General features: G+C 53.9%; 1 protein-coding gene across 5 annotated transcripts in view; it reads left to right on the top strand.

Annotated features, from left to right (window-relative positions):
- GFRA2 (GDNF family receptor alpha 2) overlaps positions 1-20,131 on the top strand; it is a 329,510-nt gene that overhangs the window by 78,084 nt on the left and 231,295 nt on the right. For 4 of the 5 annotated variants that reach the window (XM_082471294.1, XM_082471295.1, XM_082471293.1 and 1 more), the window contains exons 5-7: positions 3,033-3,142; positions 3,840-3,980; positions 5,839-6,011. In XM_082471294.1, the coding sequence (XP_082327420.1) occupies positions 3,033-3,142; positions 3,840-3,980; positions 5,839-6,011 (424 nt within the window). Of the gene's footprint in view, positions 1-3,032; positions 3,143-3,839; positions 3,981-5,838; positions 6,012-17,128; positions 17,183-18,091; positions 19,476-20,131 lie in introns of those variants that run through there. The other variant, XM_082471292.1, reaches the window with a different exon arrangement.

Below are 20,131 nucleotides of genomic sequence, written 5' to 3'. Positions count from 1 at the left end.
TGGGCTCTCTGTGTGATCGAATGACATTAGAATGGACTCCTGTATTTTGGCTAAGAGATCCTATTAGAACGTCTCCTTGGTGGGGAGGAGATGGTAACTAGCAGCTCTGCCTGTAATCTCGCAGCCCTACACCCTGCAGGAGCTCGGATGTGGCTTCACGCTGCCCCCCTGCAGCCCTCCTCACTGCAGGGCCTGACCACAGCCCCTTGGCTCCTTCTGGAGGGAGACATTTGGCCAAAGCAAACAGTGAAATCTTTGAAGGTGCTGTATTCGTTTCCCTAGCTGCTGTAACAGAGTGCCACAACTGGGTGGCTGAAAGCAGAAACTGAGTTTTTCACAATTCTGGAGGCCAGAAGTCCAAAATCAAGGTGTTGGCAGGACTGTGTTCCCTGTGAAGGCTTGAAGGGAGAATCTGTTCCATGCCTTCCTCTTAGCTTCTGGTGTTGCCGGCAATCTTTGGCATTCCTGGACTTGTAGGCGCCTCACTCCAAATGCTGCCTTGATCTTCACATGGCATTCTCACTCTGTGTCTGTGTCTCTTCTCTTCTTCTTATAAGGACACCAGACACTGGATTGGGGGCCCACGCTAATCCACTGTGACCTCATCTTGGTTACATCTGCAAAGAGCTTATTTCTGAGTAAGGTCACGTTCACAGGTACCAAGAATGAGGACCTAGCTCTTTGGGTGACACAATTCAACCCAGGATAGCTGCTTAGAGATTTTGGTTTGTTGACCTCCAAATCTCCTTTACCTATTAAGTCTGTGTCCCCTCCTGGCCCCCTGACAGGTCTCTGGAGGTCCGGGGTGTGGGCAGAGACCATCTCTCATTGACCTTCATTCATTTGCTAGTTCACGGAGCAGGACAGACTCCGGTCTGGCCATTCAAGACCAAGTGTCATTCTGCAGGGGCTGGGGGCTTGGTTGGAAATGCTGCTTTTCCCTGTATTGGGGGCTGGGTGGTGAGGAGATAGAGGGTATGATTTACGGGCGGGAGGGAGGGCGGAGACACTGCAGCTTTCCTTCTCTTTTCCTATGGAGGACAAGATACTTTTACAGAGGAGCAGGATGTGGGTGGAGGACCTGCCGGAAGGGGTAGCCCTTATTGTTGGGCTTCTGGGCTGGAGTCTTGGCTCCGCTGCTCAGAAGCTCTGGGGTCTTGGGCAAGTTACTCAGCTTCTCTTAGGCTCAACTTCCTCCTCTGTGAAGGAGGATGGTGATAACAACTGCTCAGCAGATCTTGGCAAAGTTTTTGTGAGGATTACGTGATAAAAGGTGGATGTGAAAGGACCTCTTCTTAAGTCACGTTTTTATCGTGGTCAATTACACACAACATAAAATTGACCGTTTCCACCATATTTAAATGTATAGCTCAGTGGCGTTAACTGCACTCCCATTGTTGTATAGCCATTACCACCATCCATCTCCAGAACTTTTTCATCTTCCCTGACTGTGAAAATACTTTTAATTCATTGGGTAAATAAGGCAAATGAGTCTCCAGGAAGCAAGGACTCATCTGAGGTCTCGCAGCAAGATGGGGCGGAGCTGAAGTGAGACCTCGCCCCCAGCTCTCAGCTGGGAGCTCACCTTCCATCACCAGCACCTCGCTGCCTCTGCGGGCTGCAGGGATCCAGGGACTCTCAAGGTCTCTTTGGGGTCAAATCACTCTGGAGAGCTTCCTCCTTCTCCTAAACCCCCTCTCCCGGGACTGTTGGGCCTCCAGGCAAACCAGGTGGGACCCAAGGAGCCGTCTCTGTGTTGAGAGCATTCCTCTTAGGCTGTCCTGGTCTCTCTCAACTTCTTGTCTTTCTCTCTATCTGCTCCTTCCTGATACGGACAGAGTTCCAGTGGAGAAGCAGGGGAGCTGAATTCGGGGTGACCTTTGGGATGGCTTTGTGAGGCACCTCACGGTATGGACAGAGCTTGGGCAGGGAGGCAGATGGCCTGGGTTCTGGTCCTTCCTGTGGCTTCTGTAATGTTCTCACCGAGCCCGTATTGTCAAGGTCCTACTATGTGCCCATCATTGGGAAAATACCAGTGAACAAGACCTCGGTACTTGCTGCCTGCAGCTGCTGTGAGATACTCAGGATATGATGGCGAGAACCTTGTGGCAAAGGGCACTCGCCTATAGGAAGCCCCGGTGGGTGGGGAGGTAGGCGGTGGCCTGGGCTGATTGATGGTAACAGCCTGGGGCCAGGGTGCTAGGGCAGGAAGAAGAAGGAAAGGGAATTGCCATGCAGGTTAGACTTGGGTGCCCTGGGCTCCCTGTGACCTCTGCATCCAGGTGCTGGGGGTGGAGACAGACCGGGTCAGACAGCAGCTGCCTTTAGGCAGCTCATGGTCGAGTGGGGAGCACAGAGCTGTGTGCAGGTGGTTACAAAGCAGCTTTATCTGCACTGACAGAGAGGAGTGGGTGATGACAGGTTACATCGCCAGGGGAAGAAAAGGCTGATTCTGCCTTGCAGGATGGGGAAGCTGGTGGAGGGATGGCAGGGGAGGCTTTGCTCTGATTTGATGCAGAAGAGGTGGGTCAGGAAGGCCCAGGGGATGTCTCGTCCTAGGGGGACTCTTTCTTTAACCTCCCTGGGGGCTGTCCCCTTTGACCCCCAGACTGATTCTATGAAGTGGCTGGGCAGGGATTATTGTACTCATTCTGTGAGTGGCCATGGTGCTGTGCTGGAGGACTTGGGAAAGGTCACCAGGAGTGGGTTGAGCAGGAAGCAGAGCCTGGCCTTCCTGGCTGGGTCCCAGGCATTCTCAGCAAACCCGCCTGGGTTCCCTTTGTGTTCCTCCGACGGAGAGACCCATTCAGAGCAGGCCTTGCCTAAACTGGGTGCCTGGGTCTCCAGGAAGTCCTGTCCTCAAGGAGCTCCTAGCCTAAAGCCCTCCAAGCTTCTTCCCCTCCATCTTCCTCCTCTCTGTCTTCCTGGCTTCTTCCCGCCCTGGGAGGCTGTGGAGGAGCCGCTCTGCCGCCGGGGAAGCGGGAGGGCCGCCAGACTAACTTGCTGTCCGATGGGTCTTCTCTTGACCCCAGGTCCCGGCTGGCGGACTTCCATGCCAACTGTCGTGCCTCCTACCGGACGCTCACCGGCTGCCCCACCGACAATTACCAGGCGTGTCTGGGCTCCTACGCCGGCATGATCGGTAAGCCGCCCCCACCCGGGCTCTCGGTGGCTCCCGGCTGCCCCAGGCTCCGTTAGGGACCGAGGCCCAGCTCAGGGCCAGCGGGTGGACAGCCTGAGCTGGCCCTTCTCTGCTGTGATGGGAGCAGGAGCTTTATCATGGGGGAGGAGGCCCCAGGGGCCTTAGGAGCTTCCAAAATAAGAAGAAAGGGTAACATTCATTGTGCAACATTTCAGGCGCTGTGCTAAGCAGTTTACGTGGACTGTCTTATTTAAATCTCACAGCAGCCCTTACTAGGCAGGGGGTGGGGCTCCATTTTACAGATGGGAAAACTGAGGCTTGGGGAAGCTAAGTAACTTGTGCAGGTTCACTCTGCTGGTCAACGTTGGCACTGGGATCCAAACCCAAGAGAGAGCCTTAGCCTCCCTGACTGGAGGACACATGCTCTGCTTGTTGGCGAAAGAGAAAGCGAGGGCCTGTGCTCTCGGGGCGGTGGGGGGGCTCCTGGGTATCCCCTCTGCCGCCCTGGTCTGTGCTTTATGCCTCCTGCTGACCCCTGTGGTTTGGAATGTGAGCTGGGATGTATTTGTGTTGAGGGGCAGGTGGATGGGAGGGAGGGGGGTGTCTGAAGCCTCTTCTCTGATGGGCCTGGGGTCTGGGGGCCCGAGGGGAAGCCTTACTGTCCCTCTCTCCTTTGCCTCCCTTTCTCCCTGCCTAGGGTTCGATATAACACCCAACTACGTGGACTCCAGCCCCACTGGCATCGTGGTGTCCCCCTGGTGCAGTTGTCGTGGGAGCGGAAACATGGAGGAGGAGTGTGAGAAGTTCCTGAGGGACTTCACCGAGAACCCGTGCCTCCGTGAGTCCTGCCACGTCCTCCCCAGCCAACAGCCACCCCCCACCCCTCCTATCCCAGGGGGCCCTGGACCTCTGCCTGGCCATTCCCTCCTTCCCCGAGCGGTGGCCAGCGATGCCTGCGGGGCTTCTCCAGCAGGGGGGTTGCCTGCGGAGACCACGGGTTTTGTGCTCTTGGAGATTCACCCCGGAGCTGTCCGGAGGCCACTGGAGGCCTTCCACCTATGTCAAGTCAAGGCCGAAGGTTTCTGGTCTGTTATCCTGACAGTCTCAGCCAGGTTCCTTCAGGAACAGCCCTGTGGTGAGGTCTTAGCATCTGTCACTTTTCCCTTTAAGGATCGATTTCCCCTTGGAATTGGAGTTTCATCAGACTCCTAATGCGAAGGCTAGAGAGAAGGAAAGGTCAGCCACAAGCTCTGCCTGCCTGGTCTTTCTAGTTCGACACCCTCGCTCTCCACGCCCACCTGGAGATCTCCTCCCCCTTTCCTGCCCTCTTTTCTTCCTTCCGTCCATCTGTCCATCCTGCCTTTCTGACAGCACAGTGCTTGTCATTGAGCAGCTCACCCCCTGAAGGAGGTGCACCGTCTGGGGGTCACAGCCATCACAGTACGGTGGGGGAGGAACTGTGCTAGGGTGGAGGTCTGCAGAGGGGTCTGCAGAAGCCCAGGGTGGGGCTGCCCAAGTCAGCCTGGAGGAGGGGAGCCCTGAAGGCATCTCAGGAGCTGACCCACTTGGGGATCACTGGCCACCGGTCAGCTGAAGGGGCAGGGAGGGTCTGCTATTCCGCTCTGGGCAGAGGTGGGTTTCAGGAACTGCAGACCACTTGGCCTTGCCACACTGCATAAGGATGCCCCGGGTCACCTGGATAGGTGGAGAGAGTCCTCCTGGTGAGGGCCCTTGCAGGTCTGAAGGCGTTTGGATCTTAGGGTCCTGCAGGTGACGAGGTGGTGTGAAGCTCACTGAAGGGGTGTCGGCAGGTGGTGCCATGGTCAGATCTGATTTCGGAAGGCTCACTCTCTGGTTCCGGTGTGGAGGGGGTGGGGGTAAGGATGTGGTTCTCACAGGTGACCCAACACAGCGTCCGCTAGGGGTTGTCATAGGCGCTCTCGGGAGAGGACAGCACCCACTGATCCAGAGCAGCGGCGGGGGGTGGAGTCGGGGGGTGGGCTTGGTTGATGGCAAGCGGGTGGTTAGGGAAGTGTCCTGAGTAACCCAGGTTTGTGACTTGGGAGACTTGGGTGGAGAAAGATGTCACCGTCAGGGCTGGGAACGCAGCGGGAGGCAATGTTGCAGTGGAGGGAGTGGTGCCTAGTTCAGGTGGTGACATGATGAACTTGAAGTGCACCTGGGACTTGGAGGTGGAGCTTAATGGAGGCTCTTGGCTTGGGGACGCAATTTTGTCCAAGAGGTCCCGTTAGTTGGTCCTGAGTGAATTAGTGTAACTGACTGAGTGGGGGGTGGATGAGGCCACCTGGGGAGGGGGACTACGTCGGGGGGCCACGTGAACGTGGTGGTCTGCAATACTGAATGCCGCAGAGAAGGTGGGCTTGCACCCTGGGCACTGCCTGCTCCTCGCCTCCCGGCTCCCCACGCCCCACTTCTCCTCCTGTTTTCCTCTTCATTCCGCATCCGGTACATTTCCTTTATTCCGGTTTCTCTTTTTCAACTTCCTTCCTGCTCTTTTCTTCTCTCGATATGAGACCTTGGTAGCTCTCTGAAAGGGAGCTTCAGCCAAGTTAGTTTGGACGAGTTCCACCCCGCCCCCAGGTCTGGGCTATCACAGGGAAGGTCAAGTTTGGGATGGCAAGGGGCAGAGTGATGGAGGGGCCCCTGATTTCTCTCCCTGCTCTCTTTCCCCACAGGGAACGCCATCCAGGCCTTTGGCAATGGCACAGATGTGAACCTGTCCCCTAAAAACCCCTCATTCCAGGCCACGCAGGCCCCTCGGGTAGAGAAAACGCCTTCTTTGCCGGATGACCTCAGTGATAGCACCAGCCTGGGGACCAATGTCATCACTACCTGCACATCTGTCCAGGTGAGGGGATGCAGCTCTGCCACTGGGGAAATGGAGCTGGGGCAGTCTGAGGGCTTAGAGATGTACCTGATGCCAGAGGCGAGGTGGGAAATTACAGCCTGGAGACCAGGGACAGGGCACGCAAGTTCCTCCCTTTGGATCAGGACCCAAGAGGCAGGAAGAGCTGATGGGGGCTAGTTTTCCATGGTTAATTCACTAAATATCACCCTGCAAGTATCAGACACCTGTTCTGTCACAGGATTGTACTAGATACTACAGGGGTGCCGGAGAAATGGAATGGTTACCATTTACTAACCATCTACTAATTACCGGGTACTGCGCTAGTAGACTTTACCTATTTACTGGGTACTTATTACCGGGTACTGCGCTAGTAGACTCTACCTATTTCATTGATTCTCACACAATGAGCTGTTGGGATTCTCGTTTTACACGCAGGAAACTAGCCATGGGGTGTTAGGCGACACACCCAAGGTCACACAGCTGGTTAGTGGTGGAATAAGATTTCAAACCTACATCTGATTCCAAAACCTGTGATTTTCATTTGTTTGTCCATCCGTCCATCCATGCATCCATCCATCCATCCAACGTGTGCTATGCATGCATTGTGTTCGACGTCTTATGCGAGATACTAGGGAGACGCTGGTGAATGAGGCTGATGCAGTCCTGTGTTTTGTGGTCCTTGTGGTCTTGTCGAGGGTCAGAGAGTTCAACAAGCACCAGACGTGGGCTGCGGTCAGTGCCACAAGATGGGACCACGTGGGTGGCATTGTGGAGACACAGGGCTCCCCACTCAGCCTTTCTCTCTGCTGAGCTATCCTCATGCTGTCACACCATTTGCTACAGTAGATTCTTTGCTTAGGATGTTGGTTCTAATCAGAATGCACCCCCCACACACACACTCATTCACACTCTCTCTCACACACACTCATATACACACTCATACTCTAGAACAAAGAGTTTAAAAGAAGACCTTGTGCAGAATATCAGGGAAAACAGAGGAGGGGGGAAACAGTGAGGGTGTGGTGGTGGGGATAAGGGGATGTTTCAGGCAGGAATTGGGGCTGGAATTGCCAAGGAGGGGTGGGGTCTGGAGTCCAGCCAGTGGGGGCACAACGTGAGCATAGGTTTGGGGGCCGGGGGAACAGGCCCGGCTGTGTGTGGCAATGAAGATGCCAGTCTGAGTGGGGCGGGCTCGTGGGATCACCAGTGGGCACTCACTACGAAGTTTCAGTCTTGCAAGATGAGTAAGTCCTGGAGAACTGGTTACAGTGATGTGACTGCAGTTGACAGTGTTGTACTGTGTACTTGAAATCTGTGTAGACCTTAAGTGTTCTCAGTGCAAAAAAAAAAAAAAAGCAAAAAAAGAAGATGGTAGAAGTGTGAAGTGATGGATGTGTTGATTGACTCGTGGTGAGTATTTTACAATATTTATGTATATTGGATTGTGCACCTTAAATATATACAATTTTTTTTTTTTTTTTTGGCTGTGCCGCTTGGCTTGAGGGATCTTAATTCCCCAACCAGGGATCGAACCGGGCAACTGCAGTGGAAGCGCAGAGTCCTAACCACTGGACCGCCAGGGAATTCCCAAATAGATACAATTTTTGATGGTCAGTATAACCTCAGTACAGCCAGAGATGAAGAGCAGTGGGCTTTCAGAATGCTGGTGTGAGACCTGAGCAGGGATGGGGCCTGGCAGAGGTGTCCCGGTCACCCCGGGCACCCCTTGCTGGTGCCCATCCTGGTTGGGAAGCCCACTCCCACTTCCCTTCCCGGTGGGCACCCTGTGCTGTAACAGCTGACCTCCAAGTGCCTTCAGGTCAGGCCCAGCGTGGGCCCCTCCATGCCCCGCTCCCCTCCATTAGGCTGCCCCTCCTGATTTGGGCTGAGGTGCCCATGTCACCCTTGGGTGGCTCCTAATTACACTGAACACGCTTCAGCGGCTGCTGGCGGGGCTCGGGGTCCGCTCCACAGACGGTTGCCAGCTCAATTTCATGCTAGAGTGGCGGGCAGCTCGGCAGGTCAGGGCTGTGCCACCTGTCAGGTGACCAGGCTCTGGTGTGGTCCCTCTGGGCGCTGCCAACCTTCCTCCCCAGCCCCTTGGGGCTGGCCCACCGGGGAGATGCCCACTCAGCAGGGGCTGTGGACCCTTCCTAAGACTCCCACAGAGTCACTGTGGGCGTGGAGAAGTTCAAAGCCCTGGTCTCATGCCCACCGCAGCCCCCTCAGTGCCTGATGACTCTGACTCCCTTTTTCCCCCCCGCTGTTTCCCTCCAGTGGTTTGCTAAACCATCACCTGGTTTCTTTCAGCCCCAGCCTGGTTTTCTGCAGACTCACCATCTGGGGGCTTGTCTTACACTTGGTTTGATTCCAGTGGGGTTAACACACGATCTGTACGAGGGATGACGTACGTGAGGAACCTTACGTACATGACAGGCGTTTTGAATCCTGGAGGGCTGTCTGGCAGGGGGCTCCCCCAGGCCTGGCCCCAGGGTCCGTCCACTCGGGTCTGTTGACTAAGTCACTCTGGGTGGGACAGCAGGGGTGGACCTCCCAGGAGGAATGGAAGAGAAGCAGACCCTCATACCCCCGTTCTTTCTCACAGAAACTGAAAGGGAAGGGCCTCTGATTCTGTTTTAATTACGGTCTTTTATTTTTTATTCTTTCATTTTTAAAAATTTCTTTATTTATTTTAACTTTATTTTTGGCTGCGTTGGGTCTTTGTTGCTGCGCGCGGGTTTTCTCTAGTTGCGGTGAGCGGGGGCTACTCTTCCTTGCGGTGTGCGGGCTTCTCATTGCCGTGGCTTCTCTTGTTGCGGAGCATGCGTGGGCTTCAGTAGTCGTGGCGCACAGGCTTAGTTGCTCTGCGGCATGTGGGATCTTCCCGGACCAGGACTCAAACCCGTGTCCCCTGCATTGGCAGGCGGATTCTTAACCACTGCGCCACCAGGGAAGTCCTAATTGCGGTCTTTTAAATGAGCACCTACTACTCTGTGCCAGGTGCTGGGCGTGCAGAGGGAATAAGCCCATGTCCCTGCCCTCAGCTTGGCTGGAGGCTGGCGTGGGTGGTCTGTCCCTCCCAGCCCATGCCCCCTCCCTCAGCTCTGCTAGCTTGGAAGGGCTCTGTGGTGGCCCTTGTGGGGCCCTTGGGAATGACAGCAACCCATGGCCACAGAAGGGAGTCTCCGAGTGAGGGCAGAGGCAGGGAGCTGAGCGAGGGAGGGAGGGAGGGAGAGGAAGGCCGCACACCCCAGGCACCCCTGGAGAGAGAGGCACGATCACTTACCTCTGTCCTCCTTCTTATCCACAAGTGGACCCTGGGGGAAGCCTTAGGAACCTCCTTCACTGACCCAGAGATGGTAGCCAGGTGGGGACCCCACATGAGCGATTGGATGTTAGCATCAGTGGGCTCTCTGAGAGCTCCTTCCCAAATCCCAGAGGATGGAAGGCCAGTGAGGACGGTGACATGTCCACAGCACCCCCGGCCCCCGGCTCCTGGACAGTTTTCTTCTGGCTGCACTGTGCTGCCTCTTCCTCCACATCTGCTCCCCCAAAGGACTTTCCCACAGTGGGGCGGGGTCTGGAATTGGAGGGACTCTTGTCTCCTTCGAGGGGCTGCTGAGCAGAAATGTGGGTGTCTTAGGTACCAGAGAGGAGCCGGGAGCTGGGCAGACCCCGAGTTGGCCCTGTGTCTGTGGTCCTTGACGCTCTCTGGAGTCTGGCTCTCATATGCTTCCGCTCCTGGCTGTGGTCCCCTCTCCGGGTGGCCCTGCCAGCCTGGGGCTCTCTGGAACTTGGAGAAAGTGTGGCAGAATCTACAGAACAGTGTCTCCCTCTGTCCCTGCTATAAACACATACAAACACACACACACACACACACACACACACACACCCACACACCCACACACCCCTCTTGTGTGAATTCCCTCCCTCCTTCCCAGTGGTCCCTAAAGCGAGGAATCTACAGGAGGCCATCAATCTTGTACCCTCATCCAAGGTCCTTTGTTTCTGAAGCCCATCAGGCACCCCTGGTGTAGGCCCGAGGGCCAGGCTGAGCAAGATGCTGGCCCTTGTCGTCGTCAGCTCCTCTGAGCGAAGGGCGTCTCCTTCCCTTCTCTTCCAGCTCTCTGCCTTTGAATCCTACTTGGATGTCACCTCTTGGGTGGTCTCCTGACTCCGCTCTGGCAGAACTGCCGTCTCCTTGCTTAGGGCTCCCACTTTGCCTCCCTTCAGCCCCCATCACGACGTGCTCTGCTCCCCACACCAGAAAAGCATCCCTGGAGGGCGGGGGCCGCATCACCCCCTCGGTAGCCCTTATAACCGAGTGCTTAGTGCCTGGCATTGAGTGGTTGCTCCACACAGGTCAAGAGAAAGAGCCCAGAGTTCCCGATCATTGGATTTATGGGAACTTCCTGCTCTCTGTTCTAGAAAACGGTCTGTTTTGTTGCTCGCAGGCAACTCGATTCAGCTTTCCTCCCTCTCATTGATGCCCTCTGTGTGCTGTGAGTTATGAAGGTAAAGAAGTAGGTAAAGAAGGTGAAGATGCAGGAGGATAGGATAGAAGGCTCTTTTGTCATAAGATGGGGCCTGGACCAGGGCAGTGCAGCGTGGGCGGGGCAGACTGGCAGTGGGTTCCCACTTTCCCTGGACTTGGTTTGTTTCCAGTGTCCTTGGTGTTCCCGGTGGGTGGCTCTGGGCCAGTTCGCGGGACCCTGTCATATCACCTGCAGTGCTGCGGGGCCCAAGTAACGCAATCTCCTTTGCTTTCCTTGTCTCCACCAGCCAATTTCTGCTCTCACCCTTGCTAGTGCCCATCACATCTGGGGGAATTAAAAATGAGTTTGGAGGGCTTGCCGTGAACCCTCCTCACCACATGCCGGCCACAGGCTCAGCAGCCAGCAGCCACCTCCGTCTCCTCCTCCTCCTGCCTGTTCCCTGGATGGGTCTCTTACTCAGCACGCAAGCCGGTAGCTGTCAGAGCGTGGGACCCAGAGGCTGGTCAGTGTATCCATATGCCTATTAGGCATACATTTCTGATTTACAAATTCAGCTCGTTTCAGAGCTTTGAGAGGCTGATGCATTCCTTCTTTTCTTCCCTCCCTCTGGCTCTCCCTTGTAGTCATTCATTTATTCATCCGTCAGTGCATTCACTCATTTATTTAACGTAAATTCTTACCGCATGTCACTCTGTTCCAGGCACTGAGGCTGACCAGCATATGAGGCTGGTACCTTGGTCCTCATACCAGCAGGAGGGAAAGGGTGCACGCTCAGAGAATTACGGGGCAGGAGGTGATGGGTGCGCCAGGGGGATGGATAAGGCGTTATGGATGCGGAGGGGGGGAGGTGGCTTTGGGTTGGCAGTGGAAGCACAGGACTCATGGACCAGGTGAACCCTGCTGCTGGGCCTGGAGGAACAGGGAGAATTGAGGGCACGGAGATGCAGAGATGTGGAATTGGGAGGAGTGGGTGGGGAGGGAGCAGAGACAGGGCGTCAGGGCAGCCCAGGGCAGCCCAGAGCAGCTGAGGGGGGGGCGGGTCCTGCCGGCTGAATCTGGCCTGCTGCCTGTTTGAATAAATTGAGTTTTGTTGGAACACGGCCACACCCTATTGTTATATATTGTCCAGGTGCTGCAGGCAGAGTTAAGTTGGGACAGACGCTATGGCCGGCAGAGCCTGAAATTGTTACTCTCTGGCCCTTTGCAGAAAACGTTTGCCTCCCCCCGACCTAGAGGAGCACAGGCCATGCGTTTGGGAGAATGCAGGGTTCTGATACGGGAAGGAGGGGGTGGGAAGTCAAACCTAATTTTCAGGTTGAACTGGCGAGTGTGGAGAGGCCGCTGAAGGCTTTTGAGTAGGGATGTCGTGATGAGAAGTGTGATTTGGGAAGATAATCTGACAGCAGGTGGAGATTGGTTGTCGAGGAAGAGTGACTGGGGGACCTGTCAGGAGATTTTTGCAATAGTCAGTGACAGTCGATGGTCATCAGAGGTGAGAAAAGAGGGGTTGTACTAGGGGATGGTGGGGAGTGGAGGAGGGCGAGGTGTGTTACCGGGGGTGGTCGTGTGCAGGACAGAGGTCGGAGGTCGCCAAGGGCACAGATTTGGGGATGGGGCTGGGAACAGAAGCAGGGGACACAGGAGAGGGCCTGCCAGCTCCGGCCAGGGGTTTTCCCATAGAGACAACACTGGACTTGGTCCCTGGCACCTGCACATGCCAGACCCAGTTTCGGGAGTGTGGACAGAGGTGGCAAGGAAGAGGAGGAAGACGATAATTTCCTTCTAACTTCCTGAGCAAAGGGCCCCTCTGGGAGAAATTTCTAGAAGGATGAACCTTGTCTTTGCTGCCGTCCTCCCTTCCTGCCACCAAGGTAATCGGGTGAGATAGGCATCAAGGGTGGTCTTGGGAGCAGTGTGACCTCAGAGGACAGCTGCACCGTGGGGGGCTTGGGGAAGATAGAGCTTCTTCCCCCTCCCATTTGCTGAACTGGGGCAGAGGTGACCTTGTGGGTGTTTATTTCTCTCATCTGGGTGTGAGCAGGGCTGTGACTCATTCATTTTTGGAACCCCCTGCGGGGAATGGTGGGGGGGAGTTAATGGTGAAGGAGGCGGTGAATTTGAGCCTAAGGCTTGGGCGTTAGGTAGTGGAACCTCTTTCTCTATGCACTTCCCCCATCTGCCACTTTCAGAAAAGGTTGGCTGACTGGCAAACACCCACACTGTTCTGTGTGCCCAGGACTGGGGGAGAGGTCTTGGGCTTGCTGTTGGGGGAGATTACTGCAGCCTTCACCCCTTCACTGTCTGTTCTGTGTTTTCTAGAAGTCAAGTGGAGGGGTCCACTGGGGCCAAGACTTCTCCCTGGCTTTGCTTGCTGAGCTGTCAGGGTAGAGCTAGGATAGCCCCAGGCTACCAGCTGACCTGGGTCTCACCCTGCAGCCCCAGTCCTGGGAGTTTACTGGATCCAAACTCTGCTTCGCTCTGCATCATGCTTGGGGATTAAGGGGCATTTATACTTGTCCAGAGCTTTGCTGCGCCATATGCATGGTCTCATGTATCTCACGGTGCGTCAGTGAGGTTCGCTTGACTATCGCTATTTTACAGATGAGGAAACTGAGGTGCCAGTAGATGAAGGGATTTGCCGGGGGTCAGTGGCTGAACCAAGACTGGAACCCTGGGCTCTGGCCTCTGGGGTCCTTCCTTGGATCAAGGGGCTGTTCCACGGGGATGGGCACCAAGGATTAGGACCCTGCAGTCTAAAAAGGAAAGGCTGGGATGGGTCTCTGAGGACAAAAATCTATAAGCTGGATGTTGTAGCACTTGAAGGAAGTACTTGAGGACAGTGAGAGGAAGCCCAGTGTGTCACCTGGCCACTCAGCACGTGTTCAGTGTGTGGCAGGTCAGCCCTGGAACCTGCCAGATGGAAATGCCATTGGTTCAGAAGGGCTTGGGCAAGTACTGTGGATGACGGATCCAAGGTGGGTCGCTAAAGGGGCATGGGGAGGGGTCCTGTCCTGATCTTCATGGAGCCCCATCCTTTTCCCCCACCAGGTCCCTGTGGCCTGTCAGAGACCACACAGTGGGTCGGATTCCTTTGGTCCTGGTCCTGGGAGGTGGCATCCCTATCTCACGATAATATGGGTCAGAGGATGGGATGAAGGGGTCCTCTCCTGTTCCTTCTCCTCCCTCTCTGCTCCCTCCCCTCCCCCTCTGCTCCCTCCCTCCCCCCCTACTCCCTCCCCTCCCCCTCTTCCCTACCTGGTACTCCTGTCTCCTTGGGTGCTGTCTTTCCCTTTTTTCTCTACTTCATCCTTCCTCTCATTTCCTCTTACTTCTATCCCTTTCCTCCTTCTCCTCTTCCTCCTGCTGCCTATCTAATATTTGCCAACACCCCCTCCTGTGTCTTCCCTCTTAAGAGGAGACTTTCAAGTCCCAGCCACTCTGAGGAGCAAAGTCCAGCCATAGGCCAGGCGGCTCCAGAGCTGAGCCTTCAGATCTCACCTCCTCCCCCAACGGCTCCTCTCTATGTGGTTGACCCGGCTAAGTTGTGTCCAGGTCTGTGTCCAGGACCCTGGGTTCCCTGAGAGCTGGCATCCTGTCACAGAAGGTCAGGCCAAGAGGTCATCTAGTTTAGCTATTTTCTCAAACCTTATTTATTTTTAAGCCACAGACTATTTTTAAAAATAATTTTGTATATAACTCCAACATATAAAACAAGTCATCTCAAAGAACCAGCTTTTAGTTTTATTGATCTTTGCTATCATTTCCTTCATTTCTTTTTCATTTATTTCTGATCTGATCTGATCTTTATGATTTCTTTCCTTCTGCTAACTTTGGGATTCTTTTGTTCTTCTTTCTCTAATTGCTTTAGGTGCAAGGTTAGGTTGTTTATTTGAGATGTTTCCTGTTTCTTAAGGTAGGATTGTATTGCTATAAAATTCCCTCTTAGAACTGCTTTTGCTGCATCCTGTAGGTTTTGTTTCATTGTGTCTCCATTGTCATTTGTTTCCAGGTATTTTTTGATTTCCTCTTTGATTTCTTCAGTGATCTCTTGGTTATTAAGTAGTGTATTGTTTAGCCTCCATGTGTTTGTATTTTTTACAGATCTTTTCCTGCAATTGATATCTAGTCTCATAGCGTTGTGGTCGGAAAAGATACTTGATACGATTTCAATTTTCTTAAATTTACCAAGGCTTGATTTGTGACCCAAGATATGATCTATCCTGGAGAATGTTCCATGAGCACTTGATAAGAATGTGTATTCTGTTGTTTTTGGATGGAATGTCCTATAAATATCAATTAAGTCCATCTTGTTTAATGTATCATTTAAAGCTCGTGTTTCCTTATTTATTTTCATTTTGGATGATCTGTCCATTGGTGAAAGTGGGGTGTTAAAATCCCCTACTATGATTGTGTTGCTGTCGATTTCCCCTTTTATGGCTGTTAGTATTTGCCTTATGTATTGAGGTGCTCCTATGTTGGGTGCATAAATATATACAATGGAATATTACTCAGCCATAAAAAGAAACGAAATTGAGTTATTTGTAGTGAGGTGGATGGACCTAGAGTCCCTCATACAGAGTGAAGTAAGTCAGAAAGAGAAAAAGAAAAACCATATGCTAACACATATATATGGAATCTAAGAAAAAAAAAAAAAGGTCATGAAGAACCTAGGGGCAAGATGGGAATAAAGACACAGACCTACTAGAGAATGGACTTGAGGATATGGGGAGGGGAAAGGGTAAGCTGTGACAAAGTGAGAGAGTGGCATGGACATATATACACTACCAAATGTAAAATAGATAGCTAGTGGGAAGCAGCCGCATAGCACAGGGAGAGCAGCTCAGTGCTTTGTGACCACCTAGAGGGGTGGGATAGGGAGGGTGGGAGGGAGGGAGATGCAAAAGGGAAGAGATGTGGGAACATATGTATATGTATAACTGATTCACTTTGTTATAAAGCAGAAACTAACACACCATTGTAGAGCAATTATACTCCAATAAAGATGTTAAAAACAAAACAAAACAAAACAAAAACAAGTAAAAATGGAGCTTCTTGGTTGAGGTGCGGGAGTGAGGACCGGAATCCCCAGCTGTCTGCCTGTGATTCCACACAGGCTCCTGTTTAGTGAGCACTGTGGGAGGGGGCGCCAGGGAGAAGACAGGGACCCTGGAGGGGGCAGAGACACAGCTGCTGTACCTGCAACAGTTAGAGCTGGAAAGGCTGCCAGGAAATATAGGTGCTGGGCTGCATGGCACAGACCCTGACAGGCTACAGGATGTCATAGGTGGGGACCTAGCTGGGGCTGGGAGTTGCTCAGGGAGGTGACCGAGTGAGGATGGTGGGGGGCAGTCAGGTGTAAGCTAATGGTGACAGCGCAGCCTCTGAGGTGGGGTAGGCAGGCTCCATCAGGCAGTGACCTCCCACAGCCCTATCTGGAGCCGCACTTGGTCCTGGGCAGTGGAATCCAGTCCTTGGGTCCACAAGGGCCTCCGAGCACACACCCTTCTGCAGGGATGCAGGTTGGTGGCTTGGCCGGGCTAGACCTTGGCACCCAGAGTCACTGGTGCTGCGGTCTTAAACAGGATCTTCCTTGGTTGAGTCCCTGATTCTGTCTTGGCTGCACTCACTGTCCCCATGATCACATTTCTACCTTCGGTAGTGACTCTGCTCTTGGCTGGGGCCTTTGTGTGACAGCTGGGGCCTTGTTTAACTGACCAGATGCCCTGGATGGTAGATTGCCTGCGATGTTCAAGGCATGATTAATACCTCTGGCCAAGAGCAGTGGTTTAGGCATAATTTCTTGGGCTTCCCAGTTGCTTCTGGTGGCCAGAGCCATTTGAGGCCAGTTTAGAAACATCACATCTCCCAGCTGGTTCCCATGGATCACTATTATGCTGATGACAACAAAGGGCTGCTTATCACACATACCCTCTGGTCCTCATCCAGGTGGTGTGCCAGGGGTGGAAAACCCTGGAGTCATCACCAAGCCAGCTTTCCTTCCTCATTCCTCACCTGGACCACAGAGCTCCCAGATGCCACACATCTGTTTAGGATGGAACAGCCAACACCTGGCACCATGGCCAGATGTCTGCCTAACCTGCCCCAGTGGCAGACATCACTAATCAATCACAGCTCTCTTGCCCATGAGCCCAATGAGGACTCATGATTTTTCTGGAGCTGGCACTGGGATGCTGGTTCTCATCTGTGGCATTCATTCATTCATTCATTCATTCACAGACATGTTAATGAATGACGGTTAACAAACAGTGACTGAGTATAACATTTATTGAGCTGCTGTTACACAAGGAAAGAAAACATGGTCCCTGCCTCATCAAGAGGAACTCTGAGTATGGTAGACAGACCCAGGAGTGGCTTATTGCTCTATTAGGCTGTAGGTTGGAGAGCAGAGTTAGAACTCTCTTCTTCAAGGGCCCTAACCCCTGAGAGTGTCAGGGAAGGGCAAAGGTCTCTGTGCTTCCAGTGCTCTTTGCGTGTACACTGTGATGTCAGTGGTGGATGGCAGGGCCACGGGATGTGTCATCTCATCTGAGTCATGGGACAAAGGCTGGCCAGAGACCCAGCCCCGGTGATCCGTCCTTACCAGCGCCTTCTCTCCCACAGGAGCAGGGGCTGAAGGCCAATAACTCCAAAGAGTTAAGCATGTGCTTCACAGAGGTGAGTGAGGGCCTGAGTGGGGGTGGGTGCCGGGGGCTGGGCCAGAGGGGGTTGTTTTCCAGGAGAGCCTTGGATTTGAAGCTCCCAGATTCCATTGCATGGACTGGGCTAGCTGAGCTTCTGGCCCACCTGGACCTGGGTAGGTGCTCACTCTGTTGGGGGTGAGGCTGGGTGGGTGTAGATGTTGCAGCCAGGGCCCTTACTTGTCTCTTGGGTGAGGCGCAAGAGGCTGCTCTGAGCAGAGGTCCTGGCAAGCCTGCCTGACTCTTTAAGACAAGTGTTCCCAGCAGCCTGCTCTGTGCTGGTTCTGTGACATTGAGGAGGTGGAGAGATGGCACAGGACATGGGCCCTTCCTTGAGGGAGCCCCAGCACAGGGGTAGATCTGTGACTATGTATATGTATAGCGTATATATAACTTAGAGGAGAAGTAAAGTTAGTGTACGAGTCTGCAGAAGGAGAGAGAGTTCAGACAGGGGTGTGCAGCGGAGGCTCCGTTGTGGGGGGGGATTCCAACAAATTCAGGAACCCGGAGAATGGAGCTTCTCTCTTCCCCCCTCGCCTCCCCTCCCCTCTCCTCTCCAGAAGCAGGTCCTGTGGACCCCGGGACTTTCTTCCTTTAGATCTTTATATCATCCCCGTCCTCGCTGGTCTGCATCAGCCGGGCAGGGATAGCAGCCCGTTTCCCTGGGGACTGCTGCCTTGTTCCCCGAGTAGTCAGCTGAGGCACAGCCCAGCTCCATGGAAGCCTGGCTCTGCGAAAGAGGGTCCCCTGGGTGACCAGGAGGGCAGGGGCCTTAGTGCTCCACTTCCAGAGTCCTTTTTTTTTTTTTTTTTTTTTGCCTGATTCCAGCCCTACTGACTCGTTTGTCCTTCTCTCTGCTTCTGTTACCGCTTCTGCCTGGCCACAGCTCACGACCAATATCATCCCAGGGAGTAAAAGGGTGGTCAAACCTAACTCAGGCCCCCGCAGAGCCAGACCATCGGCTGCCTTGACCGCCGTCTCCTTCCTGATGCTGAAGCTGGCCTTGTAGGCTCTGGGAATCGCGTTGGGAGATTTCCGAAAGCTACACGGATGAGAACACCCGCCTGACAAAATGGAAACACACACAGACACACACACACCTTGCAAAAAAAAAAAATGTCTTTTCCCACCTTGTCTCTGAACCTATCTCCTCCCAGGTTTCTTCTCTGGAGAAGTTTTTCTAAACCAAACAGACAAGCAGGCGGGCAGCCTAAGAGCTGGCCCAGAGGTCCCCTGGCAGGGGAAACCCAGTGCTGACGAGGGCACAAGGGTCTAGAGATGCCCTTCACTTTCTTCTGGTGTTTTCCTCTCTGGACCCTGCTGACATGAGAGACCAGGATGACATCCCCACTGCCTAAGGGACATGGGCTGGGGCAGGATGGCTGCCACCCTTCTCAAGCTCCCCACTCCGGGGACCTGCCGGGGGCTGGCAGGGGGCGTCGGCAGCAGAGCAGCGAGGCTGCCCCCCACCCCCGGAGTCCAGCTGGGTACCTTCAGCACCTCCAGGTGGCTTCAAGGATGGAGGTTATTTCGCCTCCCTTCTCTGAGGGCTGGATCTCACCTGTGGAGGTTGTGGTGCTGAGCCACCTTGACCTCCACTGTAGCACAGAGTGGGAGGCTGGGCAGTTCCAGGGGGCTTGGGAGCCCAGCCTGCCTGGGAGATCCCGTTGGGGGTTGGGAGCAAAACTTGGATACCACCTCAAGGCTGATTCTTCCTGCTTGGTGGCAGGAGTTTTGAAATCAAAGAGAAATGATTTTTTTGTCCACTCCCTTGGTTTCTCTTGGGTCCATTTGGTGGGTCTCCCTTGGGAGGGAGGGGCTGGCGCCGAGAGGGACAGAGAAGACCACCGTGGCCCGTCTACCTGCACCACATTCTGGTCTCTGCGGCTCTCTCCAATTCTTTTCTCTCTGCCTCGCTCTTCTCTTTCCTCATTTCCGAGACGTACGCACACTGTATGTACATAACACGGCTCCTTTCTCAACATATATGTATATACACATCCGTATACATATATCGTGTGGTTCCCCCTCCTTTCCTTTTTTTAAGGAACAAAACTAACGAAACAATACCCTAACAGATGAGCGAAAATGTATTATTGTAAAGTTTATTTTTTTTAATAATGTTGTCTATAATGGGAAGAAAAGGAGGTTGGCTCCCTGTGTCCCCGCCCCAGTCGGGTTGACTGGGCAGCGGAAGGGGGTTCCTGATCATATCACGCTTAGCAGAGGCTCCAATAAACGTACTAGGAAGCAGTCTGCCTTCTGCCTCACTCTGGGTGTGACTTTGCCCCTATTTTGTTCTTGGCCCAGTGCCAACCTCTTGGCTGCTTCCCGGGGGCTCCTGGTGGGCCTTGGGAGAGCCTGTGTGTCCGCGTGTGCACGCGTGTGTCTGTCGCGTGTCCTCGGTGTGGGTGATAGAGCTCTGTTAGGAGACGGTGGGGCTGAGGTCCCAGCTGTGCTGAGCCGGCGGGCTGTTCACCTGTCATCTCCTCCCTCCCTTCCCAATCAGCACCAATGCCCGTTGGTCCCAAACTGGAAGAGAATGAAGGTAGCCGTGGGGATGGCGGGGGGAGACAACCTGACATCACATCTTGTGGATGTTTTTGTTTGAAGGCTGCCTGGGTGGCCCTGTGAGGTGGCACAGTTGGTCTTATGTAGAGTGGGTGGTATCTTCCTGCTGGGACTCCTGGTTTTTTTAAGGTATGTGATTGTGAAGGCAGAGACCTGGCCTCTTGGGTCCCAGCAGAGAAGGAAGACACTTGTGGTCCATCCTTTTTCTCTTTTTCTCCGTTTGCCACCCAGGCTCTGCCCGGACATTGGGCCTGCCATATTCTCTTGGAGAGATTCTCCTTCAGAGAATACTAGGGGAATGCCTGCTGGCCGCGTGTGTGTGTGTGCACGCGCGTGTGCTGGCGAGTGTGAACTC

This window comes from Balaenoptera physalus, assembly GCF_965194825.1.
Source record: "Balaenoptera physalus genome assembly, chromosome: 7".
Taxonomy (NCBI): domain Eukaryota; kingdom Metazoa; phylum Chordata; class Mammalia; order Artiodactyla; family Balaenopteridae; genus Balaenoptera; species Balaenoptera physalus.
The sequence above is the reverse complement of the archived record's forward strand: the minus strand, read 5'-3'. Positions and strand labels throughout refer to the sequence as shown.